At 41.2% G+C, this 18,451-nt stretch overlaps 1 protein-coding gene across 1 annotated transcript; it reads right to left on the bottom strand.

The window, feature by feature from the left end:
• Positions 1-388: 388 nt before the first annotated feature.
• On the bottom strand, positions 389-18,248 carry reeld1 (reeler domain containing 1). The gene is made up of 7 exons (XM_088920904.1): positions 18,180-18,248; positions 17,206-17,425; positions 13,243-13,465; positions 11,970-12,127; positions 9,087-9,360; positions 3,755-3,815; positions 389-2,461 (listed from the first exon to the last, which is right to left on the bottom strand). The coding sequence occupies exons 1-7, from the start codon at positions 18,189-18,191 to the stop codon at positions 1,829-1,831; spliced, it is 1,581 nt and encodes a 526-aa protein (XP_088777030.1). The 5' UTR covers positions 18,192-18,248; the 3' UTR covers positions 389-1,828.
• Between the last annotated feature and the right edge of the window lie 203 nt (positions 18,249-18,451).

Genomic DNA, 18,451 nt, shown 5'->3' with positions numbered 1-18,451 from the left:
ATTCCAAGTAGCCTTTCTAACCACTTAGATATTGTATTAGTACATTTATATTGGAAATTAAAAGATACCTTGTCCATTGTTGCATAACCTACTGTATAAACAGTAGTTTATTTCAAGTAGTGTCAATAAAGATATATAGACACTATACCAAGTGGATAGCAGAAAACTGGAAATGAACCGAGAGAATAACAGACACTTTTAAAAATTAGATTTTAAGCACAGAATAAGTGCATGCACAGGTCATGAGAAGATTATCTGGATGTTCCATAAAATATCTGCAAAGAAAATATCATAAACATGAACACATTAACCCAGATCCTTTGCATTTTAGTAAATTGCAATGTCTTGCTCAATAAAAACAATATTGAAACAATAGCTTTATGTGTAAATTTTATTCCCAAGGAAAAGGTACAGAAATGAGTGAATATTGCTGTAACTACAGTATACTTTTTTGTCTCATTATTTTAATTTTTTTTCTTCTAACATAATCACTGTATTAGTACAACTCATATAAAACATTTATGTCCTAAGTAAAGACATGTATTTCATAATATCTAAAATATACAAATCAGTTACATTATATAAGATTAGGGTCTAATCTACAAAACTAATGTATAGCATCTCTTTTTCATAAATCTTTTACTAAAGCATGCACACTGTCACCTTCATCCAGTGTATATGACACATTAAGCTGCCATTTATATTTTTTTAATTGCGAATTAACACTATTAAATTAGTACAAGCTAGGCACTAGGTCTATTCGTCCATCCATTTTTCTATCTGCATGCCTCAGTAAGGGTTGCAGTTGACTATATTTCTTTGGTCTTAGGTGTTAGTGTTTTCCGATACCCACATAATTCGCTTAACAACCGCATTATGTATCCTATATTACGTTTCAGGAAAAAAAGAAAGAAAAGAAGTAGTCAGTGGAAAGACCTATTCCAAAGCAAATCTTGTAACAACTAGTTATTTTTTTACCAGCTCTTGGCATGAAAGATCAGAAAATACCCCAAAAACACAGCACTGTTATATGCTAAACATTTCACGAGTGGTGACTGGTAAGCTGGGGGCAGGAACACTATAAGAGGATTCTGTGGTTGGGCACAGTCTGGGCTCTGCCAAGTTCCTCCTTAACTCACTTGGCGAAGCAATTTCTCGCTTGGCCACTTCTGGCAGGGAGATGCCACCACATCTGAGCTGGCACATCTCCCCAGGTTCAGTGGCTCCCCAGTGTGTGATGCACTCTGGGATCCTTGGGGATGAAAAGTACTATAGAAATGCAATTGTATTTGATTTTGCACTTTTAGGCATTGTGACTTACTGTTCAGCACATGAGACCTGTTGGAGGTTTGTTAACTGTAAGATGGGATTCCTAACTTTTAACAGTCACCTTCCATTTCAATGGTTTGTTCCCAAACATAAACGTCTTCTGCCTCTCTGAATTTCTCCGAATGTCAGTACAGTACAGTACATAATATCAAACAAGAGATACTAGCAGGGAGTAAGTATAGTATATTGTTGTTGTTTTTGGAACCAGTAGAGAAAACAATAAACATGTATAACACAAACTTAATGTGTGAAAATGTCAGCTTGGAGTTTGGTTTCAAACAGTGACCAGACAACTTTAATCGAAATGGTGTTGTCTGAAACGAGTTTGCAGGGAGGAGTAAAGTCAAAGTTCCTTCAGGCTCCTGGTCGCCCAGCCTTATCAGCCACCACGGCCTCTGCTGTGCTGTTCTGCAGGTACGGTTGTGACATGTGAAAGGTGTGCAGTATTTGGTTTCTGTTGCTCATCTTGTGGTCGAGCCCGGATGAGTGCTGAGCTCCGTCACTTCCCCACGGGAGTGATGACGTCGTACTCGGCCTCCAGCAGGACAAAGCTGTTCTGTCGGATCTTGCGTACCTGCACCAGGTCCCCGCTCTCCTGGACGTGGATGACGTTGCTGTCGCGATCGCTGATGGACACCTCAGTGCGCTTGCGGCAGTACTGGCTGTGCAGGTACCGGAGACCCGTGGTGACAGCCATGCCCAGTGCGGCCGCACAGCCCAGCAGGATGCCCAGCTCTGCCGGCCCGAGGTGAGGGACTTTCCCCGGCACTCCGGCCTCCCGGGGGCGCTCCCTCTCCCCCGCCGCCGACACGTTCCGTACCTGGGACCCCAACGCCGCCGTGCGCAGGAGGGAGTCTGCTGGAGTGGCCTGGGTCACGGCGCCCGAGAGTGACCGTCTCAGGGCCGGAGAAGGCTTGAGGTGAAGAGAGGCCCAGGTCTCAGACTCTGCTTGCTCCGGGGGCCTGAGGAGGGCCGTCGGCACCAAGGGCACCTCCCTATCCGCTGGGGGACTCCTCGGGACCGGAGATATGTCTCCAGCAGCAGCAGTGGGGGAGCCCTGCTGGTCCCCGTTCCCCACGTCTGAGCTCAGTGCCGAATGAGCAGAATGTTCTCCCGCCAAGCCCAGCTGAAACTGCACCAGGAACATGTTAATGTTCGTTTCCAAATTCATTTTTGGGAATCCCATGGTATTTAACTCAGATTTATACCACAGCGATTCTCCACTACATTGTTTAAAAAGTGCTCATAAGAATATTTTAAATCACAATTTTGTGGTGGAATAATTTCTTGCTACAGGTACTTGACTGCCTTACACTGATATATTTCACAAATCTTAGTTTGATCCTAGTTCTAAATGAAGAGACCCTTGCTACAATTTGCTCAGAGGAATTTGTGAATTAATATTTAGCTAAAGGCTGTCTTTTCCTCTTTGTTTAACTGCGACAGATTGTAACTACCTTGATAATAGTAAAGTAATGGACGCATACAGTGAACAAGCAAATCTGCTTCAAGTACAGTGAGTTTATCTAATGTGCAGTCTTGTGCAGAACAAGGCTAGGTTGTATTTGGTGCTGTACAATCAGGAAGATTTCATAGTTCTCCAGCAGAGTGAGCCAAACAGCTTAGCTTTGACCATATAATAAGGAGAGGAAAAAATATGTTTGAATAGAGAACTGGAGGCTGTGAGACCAGTTCCAGTGACAGACTAAGCATTTTCCTGATTTAGCAGCTATACAGTAGCATTCATCTTTAATGTCATGGCATACATCCCATTTAATTTGGGCGGCCATCCTTGTAAATAAAGGTTCAATTAAAGCAAGTCATTAAGATAAATTATGACAATAATTCCCAGCTCCACTTTAAAATCAGTGTGCATTAAGATATTAAGTCTTGTCCCATAATATGCAATACAGAAGCAGTAAAATAGTCATTCAAAGTCAAATACAAGCCACTAAATGTTAAGAGCATGCTGTGATGAGTCACTCTAACTGAAACTTTAAAGGTTTTTTTTTTAATATTTCACGACATTTATTGCACACTTAATATTTCATGAGTTAATACTTTTTATACTGTTTTGGACTTGTTGTAAGGCTTTAAGGCAAATTCATATAAAAGGAAGGTGTATAAAAATCTTCAACCCAATACAGGTGCCCTGATAATAGTTATACCCCTGGTTTAGTGAAAGTGCAGTGCAATTTTCACAAAGAATATAAGACTTCTTAGTTTTTCCATAAGAACCTGATAGTCATTATATGAAGTATACTGAAATATACTGTGGATTATTTCTACAAAACAGATATGTACAGTATATACTGAAACAGCAAATATGTAAAGCATTCTCAAACGAAGCATATGGACACTACACATTCACACATACCGTATTACAAATAATGTGAATTATCTTTAAGCCAAACTGAATTCTTACTTCTCCATTGTTGCAGTTCTTGCACAGCTGGGGCACACTGTACTTGGGGTAGTTTCTTGTCCTGAAGAAAAACATAAGGAAAATGGTCAGGAAACAAGAAAAGAGATTCAGAAGCAGTACTGGCTACTGTATGTATTAGTTTACCCGCTGTTAGACCTCACTGTAACTGCTATTAACAACTGGCCCCAGAGGAGTCCGGCTTGTCCAACACTCTATTAGGCCTGAAGAACACTGAGCAATTCCTGTTCGGGGAGATCCCATGCCACAGCACATTTACCACACAGTAAATTAGCAAGTAATAAGACTTTAAATATAACAGAAAAATGAGGAAAGAAAGCTATATGTTTCTAACTTCCCCTTTGGCAATTTCATCCAATTTATTCCTATTTTAAAGCTATGTGTACATTTCTTTAGAATAGGCTGGTGTTACAATTTTTAACAATATCAAGTCACCTGGGAAATGGACCGTGGTGCAGGAGTGTGTGTGGCGCTCGACATGAAAGTGTTAGAAAAGCACCTGCTCTATGGCTTCGGAAGGAAGAGATTGTGTCCGTCTGGGAAATGGTTTGAGGTCATCAAACCCAGGTTACATCTTTTGATCAAATCATAATTCTTGGAATCTTGTTAAATCTTGCATTTTATGTTCTCAGAAATTACTTCAGCTCTGTTTGGTAATTCCTGCCTTTTCTTTTTTTTTAAAAAAGTGACTTTTTCTACATTTAATAACACAGCAATCACAGTCTGTTCTCTGCATGTGGAATCGCAGAGAAGCTTTCTCCTTTTTTTGCATTTTCTTACTTTATATTAATTTAAGTTTGTATTTCTTCATTGTTACAAAATGTGGTTTGCTTAGAAACTGTCAGGTGACATATTCTTCAGGAGGCTATGGTGTCCCAGCCAAAACATTGTGCTTATCAGCAAGGAATTATCCACTGCTTATGCCTAAAATTTATACAGCCTATTAGAAGTTGATCAAACTAATTTCTCTTCAGGATAATTGCTTGTATCATGGTGTATTACACCATCAGTCAAGGTCTATTCATTCATTGTGCACAGAGCTGTTTCAGCAAATCCCTTTTGTATCACATAATAATAAATGTCTTTCACCTAAAAAAGCCATGCCGACAGACTTCACTGATGTAAAGTATTGGGTATTGAAGTATCTTAATCATTTGATGTATTTTCAAACCAACATGTAATTAATGACATCCAAGAATGGTTATTGAGTACAGTAGGGTCTCAACATCCGCAAATTTAACAATGGTTACGTGAACCACGGTCTGACGGGGTTTTGGATGGAAGAAGAGTGGGACGAAACCAAGTCGGAGGTGAAGCGCAACTTCTGCGCCACAGACTGGGATCGTGAGACCAATCTAGCTAGTGAGTGAGCCTCTCTCTGCCCCCTGCTCAAGACCTCATGCCAATTAGTGCTTTAATTACCATATAAGGGAGGGTTATTTATGTCTTTTAACCATAATCATATTACATACCAAAACAGATTATGCAAAAATATCGATACAGACTTGGTTATATAGTATGCAAAGTTGGTTATTATAGCAGTTCTCTGCACAAATGTAAAGACCTCTACTGTAATACGTTTTGGCTTAGACAGAGAGGTTAAGCAAGGAGCAGCGGGCAAAGGTGGAAATGGGGTAGAGGCAGGATGAATGCAAAAGTTGTGAGAAGAGAGGTGTGCAAGAGCTATAGATATAGCACACGCTGGTAATGATTGTGATTTAAAGCAGCTGGGTGAGTTTGACTTGTCTTTTCTTTACCCCTTCCTGATGTAGGTTAAGAACTTACACTCCATGAAGAATAACAAATCCAAGAATCAGATGAATTGTGAATGCTTATTATTTTAAGTATAATACGTTTTTGCTTCACCTGCTAGATATAGGATGTGGAGGCTGGGACACCAAAAAGCAAGCAAGTTGACCCCAAATCCACCAATTGCTTAAACAGAGAGGTGGGAGCAGGCACTAGGAGAATGCAGCGTTTTCAAGAGAGCGTATGACATGCTTGCATCAGAACGTCAGAATTGAGACTAGTGACTTAAGTTTTAAAGAATGCCTTGTTGAACTGCTGAGAAGGCTGAGAAGCACCAATTCAAAATGAGTGGCAACAATTGTTGAAATTTCAGGGAGATGGAAGTCAAACCAGCTACAGGACAGGGTGAGGCCTTTCTCATTGACAAAGAGAGAAGTTAAAATTTAGAAAGGATGTAATCAATATTATTTAAAAATGAACAAGTAATAGGTTTATTCCATGCTGAAAAGAGAAGAGAAAAAACACAATGTTTTGGCTCTGAAACACAACGTGAGGGCTCACACCTGAAGAAGGCTTCACAGCCAAAACGTGTATTCGGCATTCTCTTTTGGAATAAACCAAAGAATCCCAGCATGAAATAAACCTATTACTTGATCCTTTGCAGACTATGCATGCTGACGCAGCTACTCACCTGAAATACTATTTAAATATAGGTTAAATTGAGAGTGGCATTTGAGAACTGCCTTTTGTTTCAAATTGAGACCCCCAAAAGAAAGGCAACGATGATTCAGTATAATTCACAAAAGGAAAATGTCGATGGTAGGACACCTGTTTACTGAGCCAGATGTATGACCCGGTGCCAAGGAGTTGGCTTTAGGAGGAACCCAAGGAGGAAGACATCAAAGTGCTGGGCCCATGGACAGAGACAGAAGTAGCACATTAGTAGACATTAGTAGGACGCCTGCTGACTGAAGAATGAGTCAGGGGTAGGACACCTCAGTAACCAAGGCAATGGCGTCAGCAGCAGTAGTAGCTGTGAGATTGGAAACGTGGGCCGAAGGCTCCAAAGATGTTGCATTTGGGCCATGTTGGATGCTAGGAATAGAAGCAAAAGAGAGTGGAGGAGAAGCAGAGGGATTAAATTAATTACAGAAAAGGGAGGAAAGTGGAAACAGCAGGGATAAAATACCAAAAGCAAGAAATAACAAAAAGAGACAATGAAGAGGGAAAACTAAGAGAAACAGAAATAGGGGGACACGGTTGAATGGAAGGTCCTGGGGGTCATAGTAGGGGCAAGCCAAGTGTCATCTTGATAACTGGAGTGTAGCTGAGTGCTGGGCGACATCATCACTGGAGGTGGAAGTATCTGTATGCTGGATGACTGAGCTTACTTGTTATGGGCCTCAGAGAGGGCGAGAGAAAAAAAATGTGTTTTCTTTTCTGAAGGGAATGCCATGAATGTAGAGAGTTCTTTGCAACCTACAGTACCTAGAGTCCAGTCTTTGATATAGTGAGACTGCAGTAATGGGAGATGTGGGAGTGATGGAAGACAAAACAGTGAGCTGATTCTTGAGAATTCTTTGAGATTCTTGTGCAAGTCAGAAAGCTCTTTGTTGGAACAGCAGGTCTAGAGTTCCATAGTTAGGAGGGATATTTTTAAAAAGGACAAGTCCTGAATTTCTTTCCTCCTGTCTCACTTTGTTTTGTTTGTTCAGTCTGAAAAGTTGTGCAGAAGTTTTCTTTTCCTTCTGTCTTTTTGGTTGTTTAATTTGTTTTGTTTTTGGTTTATTCAATCTAAATCCTAATATGTTAAATAATACTTTACGTTGGAACAATAAGTTGAATATTTCTTTCCTTCCTTCTGTTTTTTGGAGCACTTGTAGCTGCATTTGTTATGATTTGGAGAATAGTCTAAGCATTGATGAACTGTAGATGAAACAACAAATGAGGAACAAAAATGCAAGAAGAGGTGTTAGCGTGAGATTAATATACAGCGGAAATTGGCATTGATTGTGATTTAAAACTGGTGGGTGAGATTGGCTTATTATCATTATCCTTTCCAAACATCAGTTAAAAACTTCCATTTCTTCAACCTTTAAAAGTGCCAGCTGAAGAATAATAGAGGATACTTCTATCCTGTGGACTTTTTACCTTCCAGTGTAGTTTTCTAGCCCCGTTAATGTTCTTATATCCATGAATTTGTACATTTTCTTTTTAAAATCTTAACTGGTACATTGACCAGTTGATGCTGTTGACAGAGTGACAAAGAAACAGGATTGCTTAGAGAAACCGTTTAACAATGTTTTTTATTCTTCTCAGGTTGACCTAATTAAATACTTTTGACATGCATTTCAGTACTATTGTGTCTGTTGTGCAAGGTGATCTTAATGACAAGCATACATATTTCTATTGTATTTAGAGTACCTGTACTACTGTATATCTAAATGTTCATACACCTGTCGGACAAGACATTGTGATGCCCTGACGAGCTCCAGTGCTCCTGTATTAGCACCCTCCACCACCACAGCGCATTCCACATGTGCAAGGAGCTCATCAGGGCCATCGCTAACGAGATCAGGCCGGGCTTATCAACCTCGTTAAGAACCTCACACACTATTTAAACCCTGAGGAACCATTCACCAGGGTTCTGACATTGAATTGAATAACAAGAGTGTGTGTTTGTTCTTTGTTCTTTGTTCTTTGGTTTTCCAGGAGTTACTTTATAGATTTTTTTCCCCTTTCACAGCCTTCCGTTGCAACGCTACCACTCGCTATCTATCTATCATCCCCTTCTGTCTCCAGCCCACATCCGACTGCTTCTCCTGCGCATCTCAGCTGCCTGCTGTTTCCACCCAATCACATAATAAACTCTGTAATCTTCACCGCTAATTGGGCTCTGAGGCCAATTACTCCGCCGTGCCCTTTCTTTCCACCTACAGTCCTGGCGTAACAGAAATGTCTTTCCTTCATTTTGATTGTGCTATTGCTGTGAAGTCCATCTGATAGCTTCTCAAAAAAATATGGTAATACTTCTGTGTCTGTGCTTAAAAGAAGTATATTTTATTGGTTTAATAATGAAAGAGACTTATTAAAAAAAAATCTAATTCCAGTGAAAGAACTTTGTTTTGAAAGAAGACAGAGACTACATCTCTGTAAACAGGTTAAAATGAAAAATTCAATTTGCTGAGCAAGAAAATAGCTTGACCTCTTAATCTGTTGTCTGCTGTCAAATAAACGTACATTATACAGAAAATATTCTCAGTCTGGTTTCTTTGAAGCTCCATTACAAATATAGGTCATTTTAGGGGGTAATTTTCATTTTGGGGGGGGAAGGCCTGTGTTTTAAAAGGCTGTAACGATGTTTTGTGTCTACCCCAGCTACAGTATGATGTACTGTACAGTAAACAAGTAGGGTAGACACTGCACTTGGAAGCATTTTAGAAACACTGCAATATTCATCCCCAGCATCAATGGCAACCACAGCAGTTTCTGTCTCAAAAATAATGATTCAGTCTCTGAGTCCTGTCAATGAGGTGCTGCTGACTGGAGCTTTAAAAGAACATACCAGTTGAATCCAGGGAGTAGGGAGGGCCTCGTTGGCTGCTGTGTGCGGTGTGTTAGATGGAGTTCCCCTGTTGCCCTGGGAGACAGTGAAACCAGCGTAAGAGGGCTGCCAAGCTCCTCTCCCAGAGACCCATAGGGCGCTGTCTCTCTGGGCTCCCCTGCACTCCTGTCCTCAGGATCTGCACTGAGGGTCTGTGGGCTTAGTTCTGTGGCAGCCTCTTTCGCCTCGGTGGTGGTGGTGGGCCCATTAGTGATGTGGACTCCAGGAGCAGAAGCTTTGGGCAGGAAACACAGGGAAAAAAACATTTACTGTACTTCAAAACAGGTCAGCATCAACTGTAACAGCACCTGCTGTTAAGAGACATGGGATTGTGAATCAGTGCTACTGTATATAAAATACTCACTTTAATATAATTTTAAGTTATTTATCAAAACATTTTATTAGATCAGTTTCTTTTTTGCTACAGTATATTAACTCCTATGGAGAAAAAAAGGGAAAAATACTCCTTACCCTTCCCTAAGGTTTCAAGCTGCAGCCTTAACTACCACTTACGGTACATGTCTCCGCTAAGTGTGTGATGACTTATGTCAGAATGTCAGCTGAGACTGGGACAGCGACAGATTAAGATGGAGTCTTTACTGGCACTGCTGAAGAAGGGCACAGGCCAGACATCATCAAGGGGTTACATGTAGAAATATTTGTCCTACATCTGACAGCAGCATTCCAAGAGCAATGCTTCAAATTCTCTGTGGAAACGCTGGACAATCTTCAATTCCTTACTTACTGTGTACAGTAAAACATACTCTCCAAAACACCTTAAACACAGAAAAAGTGAAGATGAACAAATGTGCAGAAACTTTTAACTGTTTAAATAACTGAATTACATGAAATATTTTTCTGTTTATTTTCCTGGTTTGTTTTCACTTTCGCATGGCATTATAAATCTTTCTTTAAGCTGCCACCTAGAAGATAAAGCAGAGCAGCAAGTTGTGGAGGGGCTGTGGGAATATATACTGTACTGTATGTAATCCATCCATTTTCTAACCACATCATCCAGTACAGGGTTGCCACGCAGCTGGAGCCTGTCCGGGCAATCAACTGGATTCACCCTGGACAGGACACCAGTCCAATGCAGGGCACACACAGACACAGACATGCACACACTCACACCCAAGCCAGTTTTCCCAGAAGCCAATTAACTACCAGTATGTCTTTGGACTGTGGGAGGAAACCAGAACACCAAGAGAAAACCCATACAAACACCGAGAGAGCTAAAAGCTCCATGCAGATAGCATTCCAAGTCCAGAACTGAGCCCAGGGTCCCAGCACTATGAGGTAGAAATGCTAACCACTAGACCACTACAGTATGTCACCCTACAGTATATACTGTATATCATTTTTACTTGAAAATTCTAGCTTTGTGAAACTTTGGCACTGACAAAAGAGTTTAATATTGATTAAATTTATCTACTGTATGTGAATAAGAGTTTTTTAATGCTCTTTCTCCCTTCTTATTTATATTGTTCTATACTGCATGATTATTTTGAGTTATACAGGAACCTTAAAACCACACACTTAAAATCAAAACGAGGTAAGCCTCTACAGCACATTAGATTAAAGAAAGAAATTGGAAAGAAACTTTTAACTATCACTGTGTACATCAATTTTAAATCTCCTTATAATTATTTTGTTTGACAGTGTCATTTTAAAATGATTTATTTACAAGAATTGTATCACCCTGGTCTAATAAATTTTTCATTTTAAAAATTGGCTTCAAACATAATTTTGTGTAAAGGACACAGCACATTGGGTGTGGGAATTGCTGTCGGGCTAAAATGACAGAACTTGATGTCTCCAGATAGATCATGTTATTTATTACAGCCCAGTAAAACAACATATCCAGGTCAATTAGAATTAAAGAGAGCAGGGGGCCAAGCTTGATCCGGAGTCTTTCGTGTAATACTACATGTTACCACCCGGGGGCGAAAGCGAATACTTGGAGAAGTTTCACTCTGCTCGTTTTCATTTTTTCTTAGTGCAGTTAACTTCACCTTAATCATTTCGAATAAACAGAAGTGTATTTCGCTTTTTTTTTTGTAAACAGCTATTGTCTCATATTTAGAAATTAAAAATCTAGTAAAAATTCGTCTAATTTCCCAAATGTATTTGACAGTTTAAGTTAATGTAGTATTTTGACAGCAACCTTTGCTTATTGTGTGTGTGAGGCTTATTTAAGTAAAGGATTCGTACTGTATGCCGCATCTGAAATAAACTCCTGTAGATTATTGTAACAATTCATTACAGGTTTAATAAGATGTTGACTATTTTTTTACAACAGTAGGTTTTTATATATATGTTTCTGAAAAATGAATACGAGACAGCCCTTTCTCGTATGTAGGCTCGTATTTATGCATTATAATGAGGACAGTGTTTCTGCATGATCTCTGTGTAAACTGGTAAATGTAAGCCGTAAACCTGTGATGAAATATACACCTTACTTATACAGTACATGTGATGCATTATACAGTGTATGTGTCCAGGCTCCAATGTCACAATTTAATTTAATGTACTTTTTATAGGAATTATGTCTTTGTTCCAGAGGCACTCCCTGTCTCCCCTAATGGCCCCAACATGCAACTTAAATCTATCACATTGCTGTCTTTCCTAATTGTATTTATCACCCTGCCAGCCTCTGGGACAGCATCCAGCATTGTTGTATGTGAAAAGCATACTTATGACCTCTTTATCACTTCAGGCTCGCTCAAGCTTTAGCATTCCTGCCTTGGTCCAGCCAAAGAGCAGTTTACCTCAGGAGTTAAGAGTAGTCTGTGCCACAGCTCTGCCCAGCGAGTGGAACTGTTTTGAAAATATACATATCTGTACCTGTGCTCGTCGTGTTGATGTCAAATGCCAGTCCAGATGGTGCGATCTCCTGTCCAGAAACAGCAACCACGGGTGTGAAGTTAGCCGGAGTCTGATCGTGCACAATGGCTGACTCAATCCGGGCCCAGTAAGTAAAGTATGACTGCACAACTGTTATGCTGGAGAAGAAACATAAATAAAAAAGTACATATTGTAGTCTAAAGGAGGAACATGAAATTTAACAGGAGAACGCAATAATAATACAGGATATTGCCATTCATTTCACCTCTGGCCTTTTCCAGGTTTAGATCAAAACTAAATAAAACTTGTTTTCACTTTTTATAAATACTGGGAGCTAAAACAGACACAGAACGTGAAGTGGATTCACAGTACGTGCCCCTCTTTGAGTGTGATGGTGTTTCATCTAGGCCAGGTCTACGGATCCACCTTAGCAGAAAGCATTTTCTTTTGTGTGTTCACCTCCCTGTTTAAAAGCATATTAATCCTGCCTGGGCTTTTGCAAAGAGCTTGCTGTCTGCTTGATTTACACATCTGAACTTTCAATATGAAACAGTGGCAAAGCCATTTGAGCAACAACAGGTTTACAAGTTGCAGAGATGGGGTATTGGATTCAATCATCCTGCCGTTTAAATCAATAGTACTTAACACTGACCTCTTAAATCTAATTTCATTTAAAGACTTTATTCCATAAGCAAGGCTTTAATGTTTTCTTTGAACCACTGCCAGTATAGTTAACAGGAAAGACCTGTAGGGAAATGAAAACACTCTCGTTGAGCTTATCAGGTCTTTCATGGTGATCAAGGTTTGATCTGAAGCTGCTCGCCCAGTGGGGTTATAAACCCTGGTACTGGAAACCCTTAATTCATGCCATACCATTAACAAGGATTAGAATATAATGCATGACATATAATCACAATGCTTCTTGGTTGTCGACCATGGAGTGATGTCTCAAACCAAACCAGGTTAATCTAGTCGTAAGAGAAGTTCCCGTGTTGAATTCGGAAAGGATCCAACCAGATCAGTGGTTTAGTCCTTTTTCCCTCTTTTTTTGGCCCTGTAGTGAGATTGCACAGAAACACTGTTGTGCTGTAAGCCCAAGGCACAGACATATCGAGCAAGTGTAGAAAGCCTTATTTGTCTGGAAATCTTGCTCATCTGGGAATTTTCAAAAATGAGGATGCAGACCCCTGCTTGATTCAGCACCCTCTGAGACAACACCTCCCTTACTGAAGGGGTTGTTTCCCAGTATCCCGCTGAGTGTCGAAACCCTTACAAGAAGCGCACGTCTCCAGCGGGGCGGTCAGGCGCCTGCCAGACGAAGGAGAGGTTCCTCTTGAGCTGTTTGTCCGAGTGGGTGACGGTGTCCCCCTCCTCCTCGCAGCGCAGCCGCTGGGAGCCGTGCGGGATAAGGACGAAGGTGCCGGCGATGCGATCATCAGTCACTCGCCGCGCCTGCAGCAGGAAGCCCATGAAGTCCCGAGTGCTCCTCACTACCACTGCAGGGGCAACAGCGCACTGTTACTCACCCTGGGACAGCCTAATCAAATACCCACCTCACTCCACTGCAGAGGCAACAGCGCACTGTTACTCACCCTGGGACAGCCTGATCAAATACCCACCTCACTCCACTGCAGGGGCAACAGCGCACTGTTACTCACCCTGGGACAGCCTAATCAAATACCCACCTCACTCCACTGCAGAGGCAACAGCGCACTGTTACTCACCCTGGGACAGCCTGATCAAATACCCACCTCACTCCACTGCAGGGGCAACAGCGCACTGTTACTCACCCTGGGACAGCCTGATCAAATACCCACCTCACTCCACTGCAGGGGCAACAGCGCACTGTTACTCACCCTGGGACATCCTGATCAAATACCCACCTCACTCCACTGCGGGGATAACAGCACACTGTTTCTCACCCTGGGACAGCCTGATCAAATACCCACCTCACTCCACTGCAGGGGCAACAGCGCACTGTTACTCACCCTGGGACAGCCTGATCAAATACCCACCTCACTCCACTGCAGGGGCAACAGCGCACTGTTACTCACATTCACATCTGTTTGAAACATTTACACTGGCAGTCACAATCACGGGAGAACCCAGACAAGTTGAGAGAAATGCAAAAGTGTAAGTGTGAGTCTGAGTGTACTACTGATTCATATGCAATATTACAGTTTCTTTACAAATAGCTTCTATTTTTTCCAGCAACAAAAATAACTAAACCTTCACACTACCACCTCCATGTTTTGCTGTGGGCAAAACAAAGGCGTTTAGAATAGGTTATCATGACTCCAAGGAAGGATAACTATCTCCTTGATAACTATCATGATAACATGATCACTATCTCCATCTCCAAGGAAAGAGATTAAGAGTGATAATTCTGTATCCTTTACTACCCATCACAAACAAGCATATCCTGTGAGGGAAACTGAAAGGAGTCCATATCTGTGCAGCACAGATACTTAAAAAGGGAGAGCTTTCTGAACCTAAGTAGCCTTGGCAAAAGTGTCAAGGGACAGAAAAATCACCCTTTGAGAAGCTGACATGATGGAGAGAACTGCAGCTTTAAAAAACTTTGCTTTCAGAAATCCAAAATATCAAGAACAGCCTCATCCTTATTGTTCTGGGTCCTCTCTTCCGCTGCTGCACTGAAAGCCTCTTGAGATAATGTCCATCTTTCTACTTCTGCAGAAACATCACCTGCATCTGCTGCAAGGTTTCCCTTTCCTGAAACACTGCCAGGAGAGAAGATTACGCCAAAGAACCTGACATTGGTTTTTAGAAGAGTTTGGGTTTTCTTCCTCCACCTCTTCTATTCACGAACATCAACAGTAGAGAGCGTTTTCGGGAAAACCCCTGGGTGCTCCACGAGGCTGGACTGCAGTCCGTCGACAGCAGCCTTCATGAAACCAAACCGATTTCTCCGCTCATTTCATTTGAGACACACGTGTTCACCACATTCAAATGTCTACAAAATCTTATTACAGCAGGTCGCAAGGCACTTTCTGATGCTTGACACCAGCAACATTGTAGCTAATCCTTTATCAGGTAATATATCTTTTTGCACAAAATTTTATTAATGAACAATGTGTAACTTTGCATTATATAGCCACGATGTCCTTTATTTCCATATTACTTTCCCATAGCATTCCTCTTTTGGACTCTGTAATAAATGTTTCAATACCCCCGTAACATGTCATCTGATGGTGAAACTTTTGCCTCTTGTACAAACAGGAATTTTCTGTAGGGAAACTGGCCACAAACAACATTTAGCGTGATGCAGTTGTGGCATTTTCTAGTCGCACGTGGAAACACGTGCTCTGTATGAACGACTGCTGCATGTACTCTGTAGGAGTCATTGCTTGAGTCTCCATTGATGAAAAAGGCAGTCGCATTGGGAGGCCTTACAGGAGCGCTTGGTATGTCCACCACTGTCTGTCTCCAGTCTGATTGCCTTTACAGTTCTCACAGATCACTCCACCCCTCCGCTCGGCAAAAAATAATTTATACCTAAAGCCACAGTGGAACAGCCCTATTATTCACACAAGGGCAACCCCTTAACAAACACAGAAGCACCAGAGGCAAAAAAGAGTCTCCAGCACAGCTCTGGAGAACTATCTGAGGGTGTTCTGTATGCCACCCTTCACTAGCCATGCTTGTGGAGCTGCCTGTTAAACTTTCAGGGGATATTAAACAGCAATGTGCAGACAATGCCCCTTATCAACGGGAATCAGTGGAGTGCAACAACGTTCAGCGCCTCCCGCGCCACAAAGGTCATTTCACAAGTTCTCCACAGCTCATTAATTCAGCTTATTAGTTCAAACTAATGGCCTCGAACCAGACATATCAAAGCTATAATTTCAGCCACATCACATCAGACAGTCAGCTGGGTGATCAAGAGCTCTACAAAGCCTTGCAAGAGGGCTGTGAAATTTAGGCATGTAGGGTCTCCCCCCCACCCCCACCCCAACAGCCAGTTAGATTCTGAGGTGCACCTCATTTCTAAAAGGTCAGGCACGTGCGGTACCCACCATCCTGAAGGGCATTTCCTTTAAAATCATCTCTCTTAATACAACAAGCAGTTTCAGATTGCATTCCATAAGCAAGATAAATCACCACTCCTGTGCCCTGTGCTTGGAATAGCTCCTTTCAGATAGGAAGGTCATAGGCTACATTCTTGGCCAAGGTTGGCTGTACGTTAGTCTAAATTGAGTTCTTTGAGCAGGCTAGACAGCAGTCCTGACAAGCAGGGTATCTAACTTTATTAGCATCAAACACTCCAGGGAGCCACATATGGTTTGTTCATTTTGAGAAGAAACCTTTATTTTGCTATCATTTTTATTTATTTATGTCTTGTATAACACTGCTGTTAGTATAATTCAGATGGGGATGTTGCAGTACCTGAAGGTCTACCTAAACAAAGCAAGCTTGAGGCATAAATCCATCCAGAAACAGGCCCCCAGGGGAGATGGTGAGCCCCTTGATTAAATACTACAAAGAGGAGAGCGCAAAGACATCTCCTTCTACAGAGGACAGAGGAAAATTAGAATTAAATTGCTTCACATACAGTTACTCTCCGTTTCAAAATCGAGTTCTGTGCACCACACGCTGGAAAAGGAGTGCCTGCTCTGTATGTACTGTTGTGTTTTACGTTCCTTTAGGAAACACTGGACTGTGACAATGTTTTTTTCAAATCCAAAAAGTATACCTAGCCCATTGATTATTCCAGAAAATATGAAAACCAAAGTGTTGCAAATACTAGGAGCTTAAGCATTTAACTTAAAAGTTGGAAAAAGACTAAAGCAAAAAAGCCAAACCAGCCAAGCAAGAGAATGATAAATCAAGACATGCTTACCAAATGAATAGAGAGATGAAAATCACTGTAAACCTGGATTCACTGTCATGGTACTGTACATGAGGGGCATTCTTAATCAGAAAATCAATTAAAGTTTTGGTCATACTGTAGGTTTTACTGTTTTTTCATGTATTAAATAATAAATGTATTAATTTTCTAGCGCAGACACATTGATAGTAGTTCTGTTAGCATCTAATGCCATAAAACAAAATTTTTAACAAAATGTCTGTCAAGCAAAAGAGCTGGAAGAGCTAGAAAAATGCCCTACACCTCCTCAACAGATCAAAAGTCTTGGCATGAAGTACCAGGCCAAATCTCCGTTTGCATTTCGCCCCTAATCACTTCCAACAGCAGTTAGGAAGAGTGGCAACATACCATGCACAGTGCCCCCAGGATGGTAGGAGACAGCCTCTGTTTGCAGGGTGATGTAGTTGCTGTGTGGGTCCTGGGGCTGGGCGCTGATGTGCCTGGGCTTCATGTCCATGCAGGCAGAGGGGTTTGCTCCATGGGAAAAGCTCCATGTGCAGGGGACCAGGCTCAGAGCAACCCCCACCAGGAGAAGCTGCTCTGATCCACTTTTCACCCTCTTGAAAATCTTCATAAATCACACAAGGGTCAAGGGGGTTAGACATACACAAGACATCTCTTCTACCACTCCCAAGAGGAAAGCTGAGCCTAATGTCAGCAGTCACCAGCTCATCTTTGAGAAATCGTAGCAAACTTCTGACTGGAAGATATCACCATCACAGAGCAGATAGGATTATCTTTTACAATCCTTTCATTCTTACTAGGTGACCTTGCCCATAATCGCAACCGAGAAATGTAGAAAAGTGACAGTTAATTTCAGTTTTCTAATTTTTTCAAAATGATACTTGAGAAAGTACAAAAGAAATAATAATTCCCCATTATCAGGGTATGTCATCACTCAGAAACAGCTAAATGAAGACTAAAAGTCTTTAGTAATATATTCAAAGAACACCACACAGCAAGAGTCAGGGGTACAAATTATTCAATAAGTAATGAACCAGAGAAGTTTAATCAGTGAAAATATATATTCTTTTAAAATGTGCAGAGCTCTTGACTTAAAAATATTTTATATCTAATTTTTTCATTCTAATACAGAATATTTTTACATATATTTTACATTGACAGTTTTATAAAGGCTGTTCATTCTGAATTTCAAAATACAACTGCACCCCAACCAACATTACACCAACAGTAAAAGTCAAACAGAACCATCATACAAACAATGTTCGGGACTAAGCTTACACAAACTTAAAAGCTTACTTATATTTCATCACTGAATCTTTATTTTCCCTTTTATTTGTACGTCAATTAAACGTGCTTACCTTTACATGCATTTTAGTCTAGTTTGATGCCAGAGGTGGCCATGTGGAAAGTATGTCCAAAATAATCCCAAGTGATACATCCTGGAGAAGATGTAGCTCGGCTCTCCCTCTCTCTAATAGGAAGTGCAGCAGCTGTTGCTAAACACCTCCAGGAACTTTCTGCCATCTCATCCTCCTTCTTTAATCGCATTACTCCTCGGCCTCTCTCTCACCTCACAGCCCCCTGGCTCTCTCTCTCTTCCTCTCTCTCGCTGTTGCCTTTGCCATGTAAA

Source organism: Atractosteus spatula, chromosome 1 (assembly GCF_055471065.1).
Source record: "Atractosteus spatula isolate fAtrSpa1 chromosome 1, fAtrSpa1.hap1, whole genome shotgun sequence".
In the NCBI taxonomy this organism is placed as follows: domain Eukaryota; kingdom Metazoa; phylum Chordata; class Actinopteri; order Semionotiformes; family Lepisosteidae; genus Atractosteus; species Atractosteus spatula.
Note: the sequence above shows the minus strand (reverse complement) of the source record. Positions and strands in the feature narration are given on the sequence as shown.

Excerpts from the sequence above, each read along its gene's own strand:
- reeld1 (XM_088920904.1), bottom strand. Across the intron at positions 13,466-17,205 it reads TCCTGGGGGCACTGTGCATG|TGGTAGTGAGGAGCACTCGG; the intron begins GTATGTTGCCAC and ends TTGCCCCTGCAG. Across the intron at positions 3,816-9,086 it reads CTACTCCCTGGATTCAACTG|GACAAGAAACTACCCCAAGT; the intron begins GTATGTTCTTTT and ends GTTTTTCTTCAG.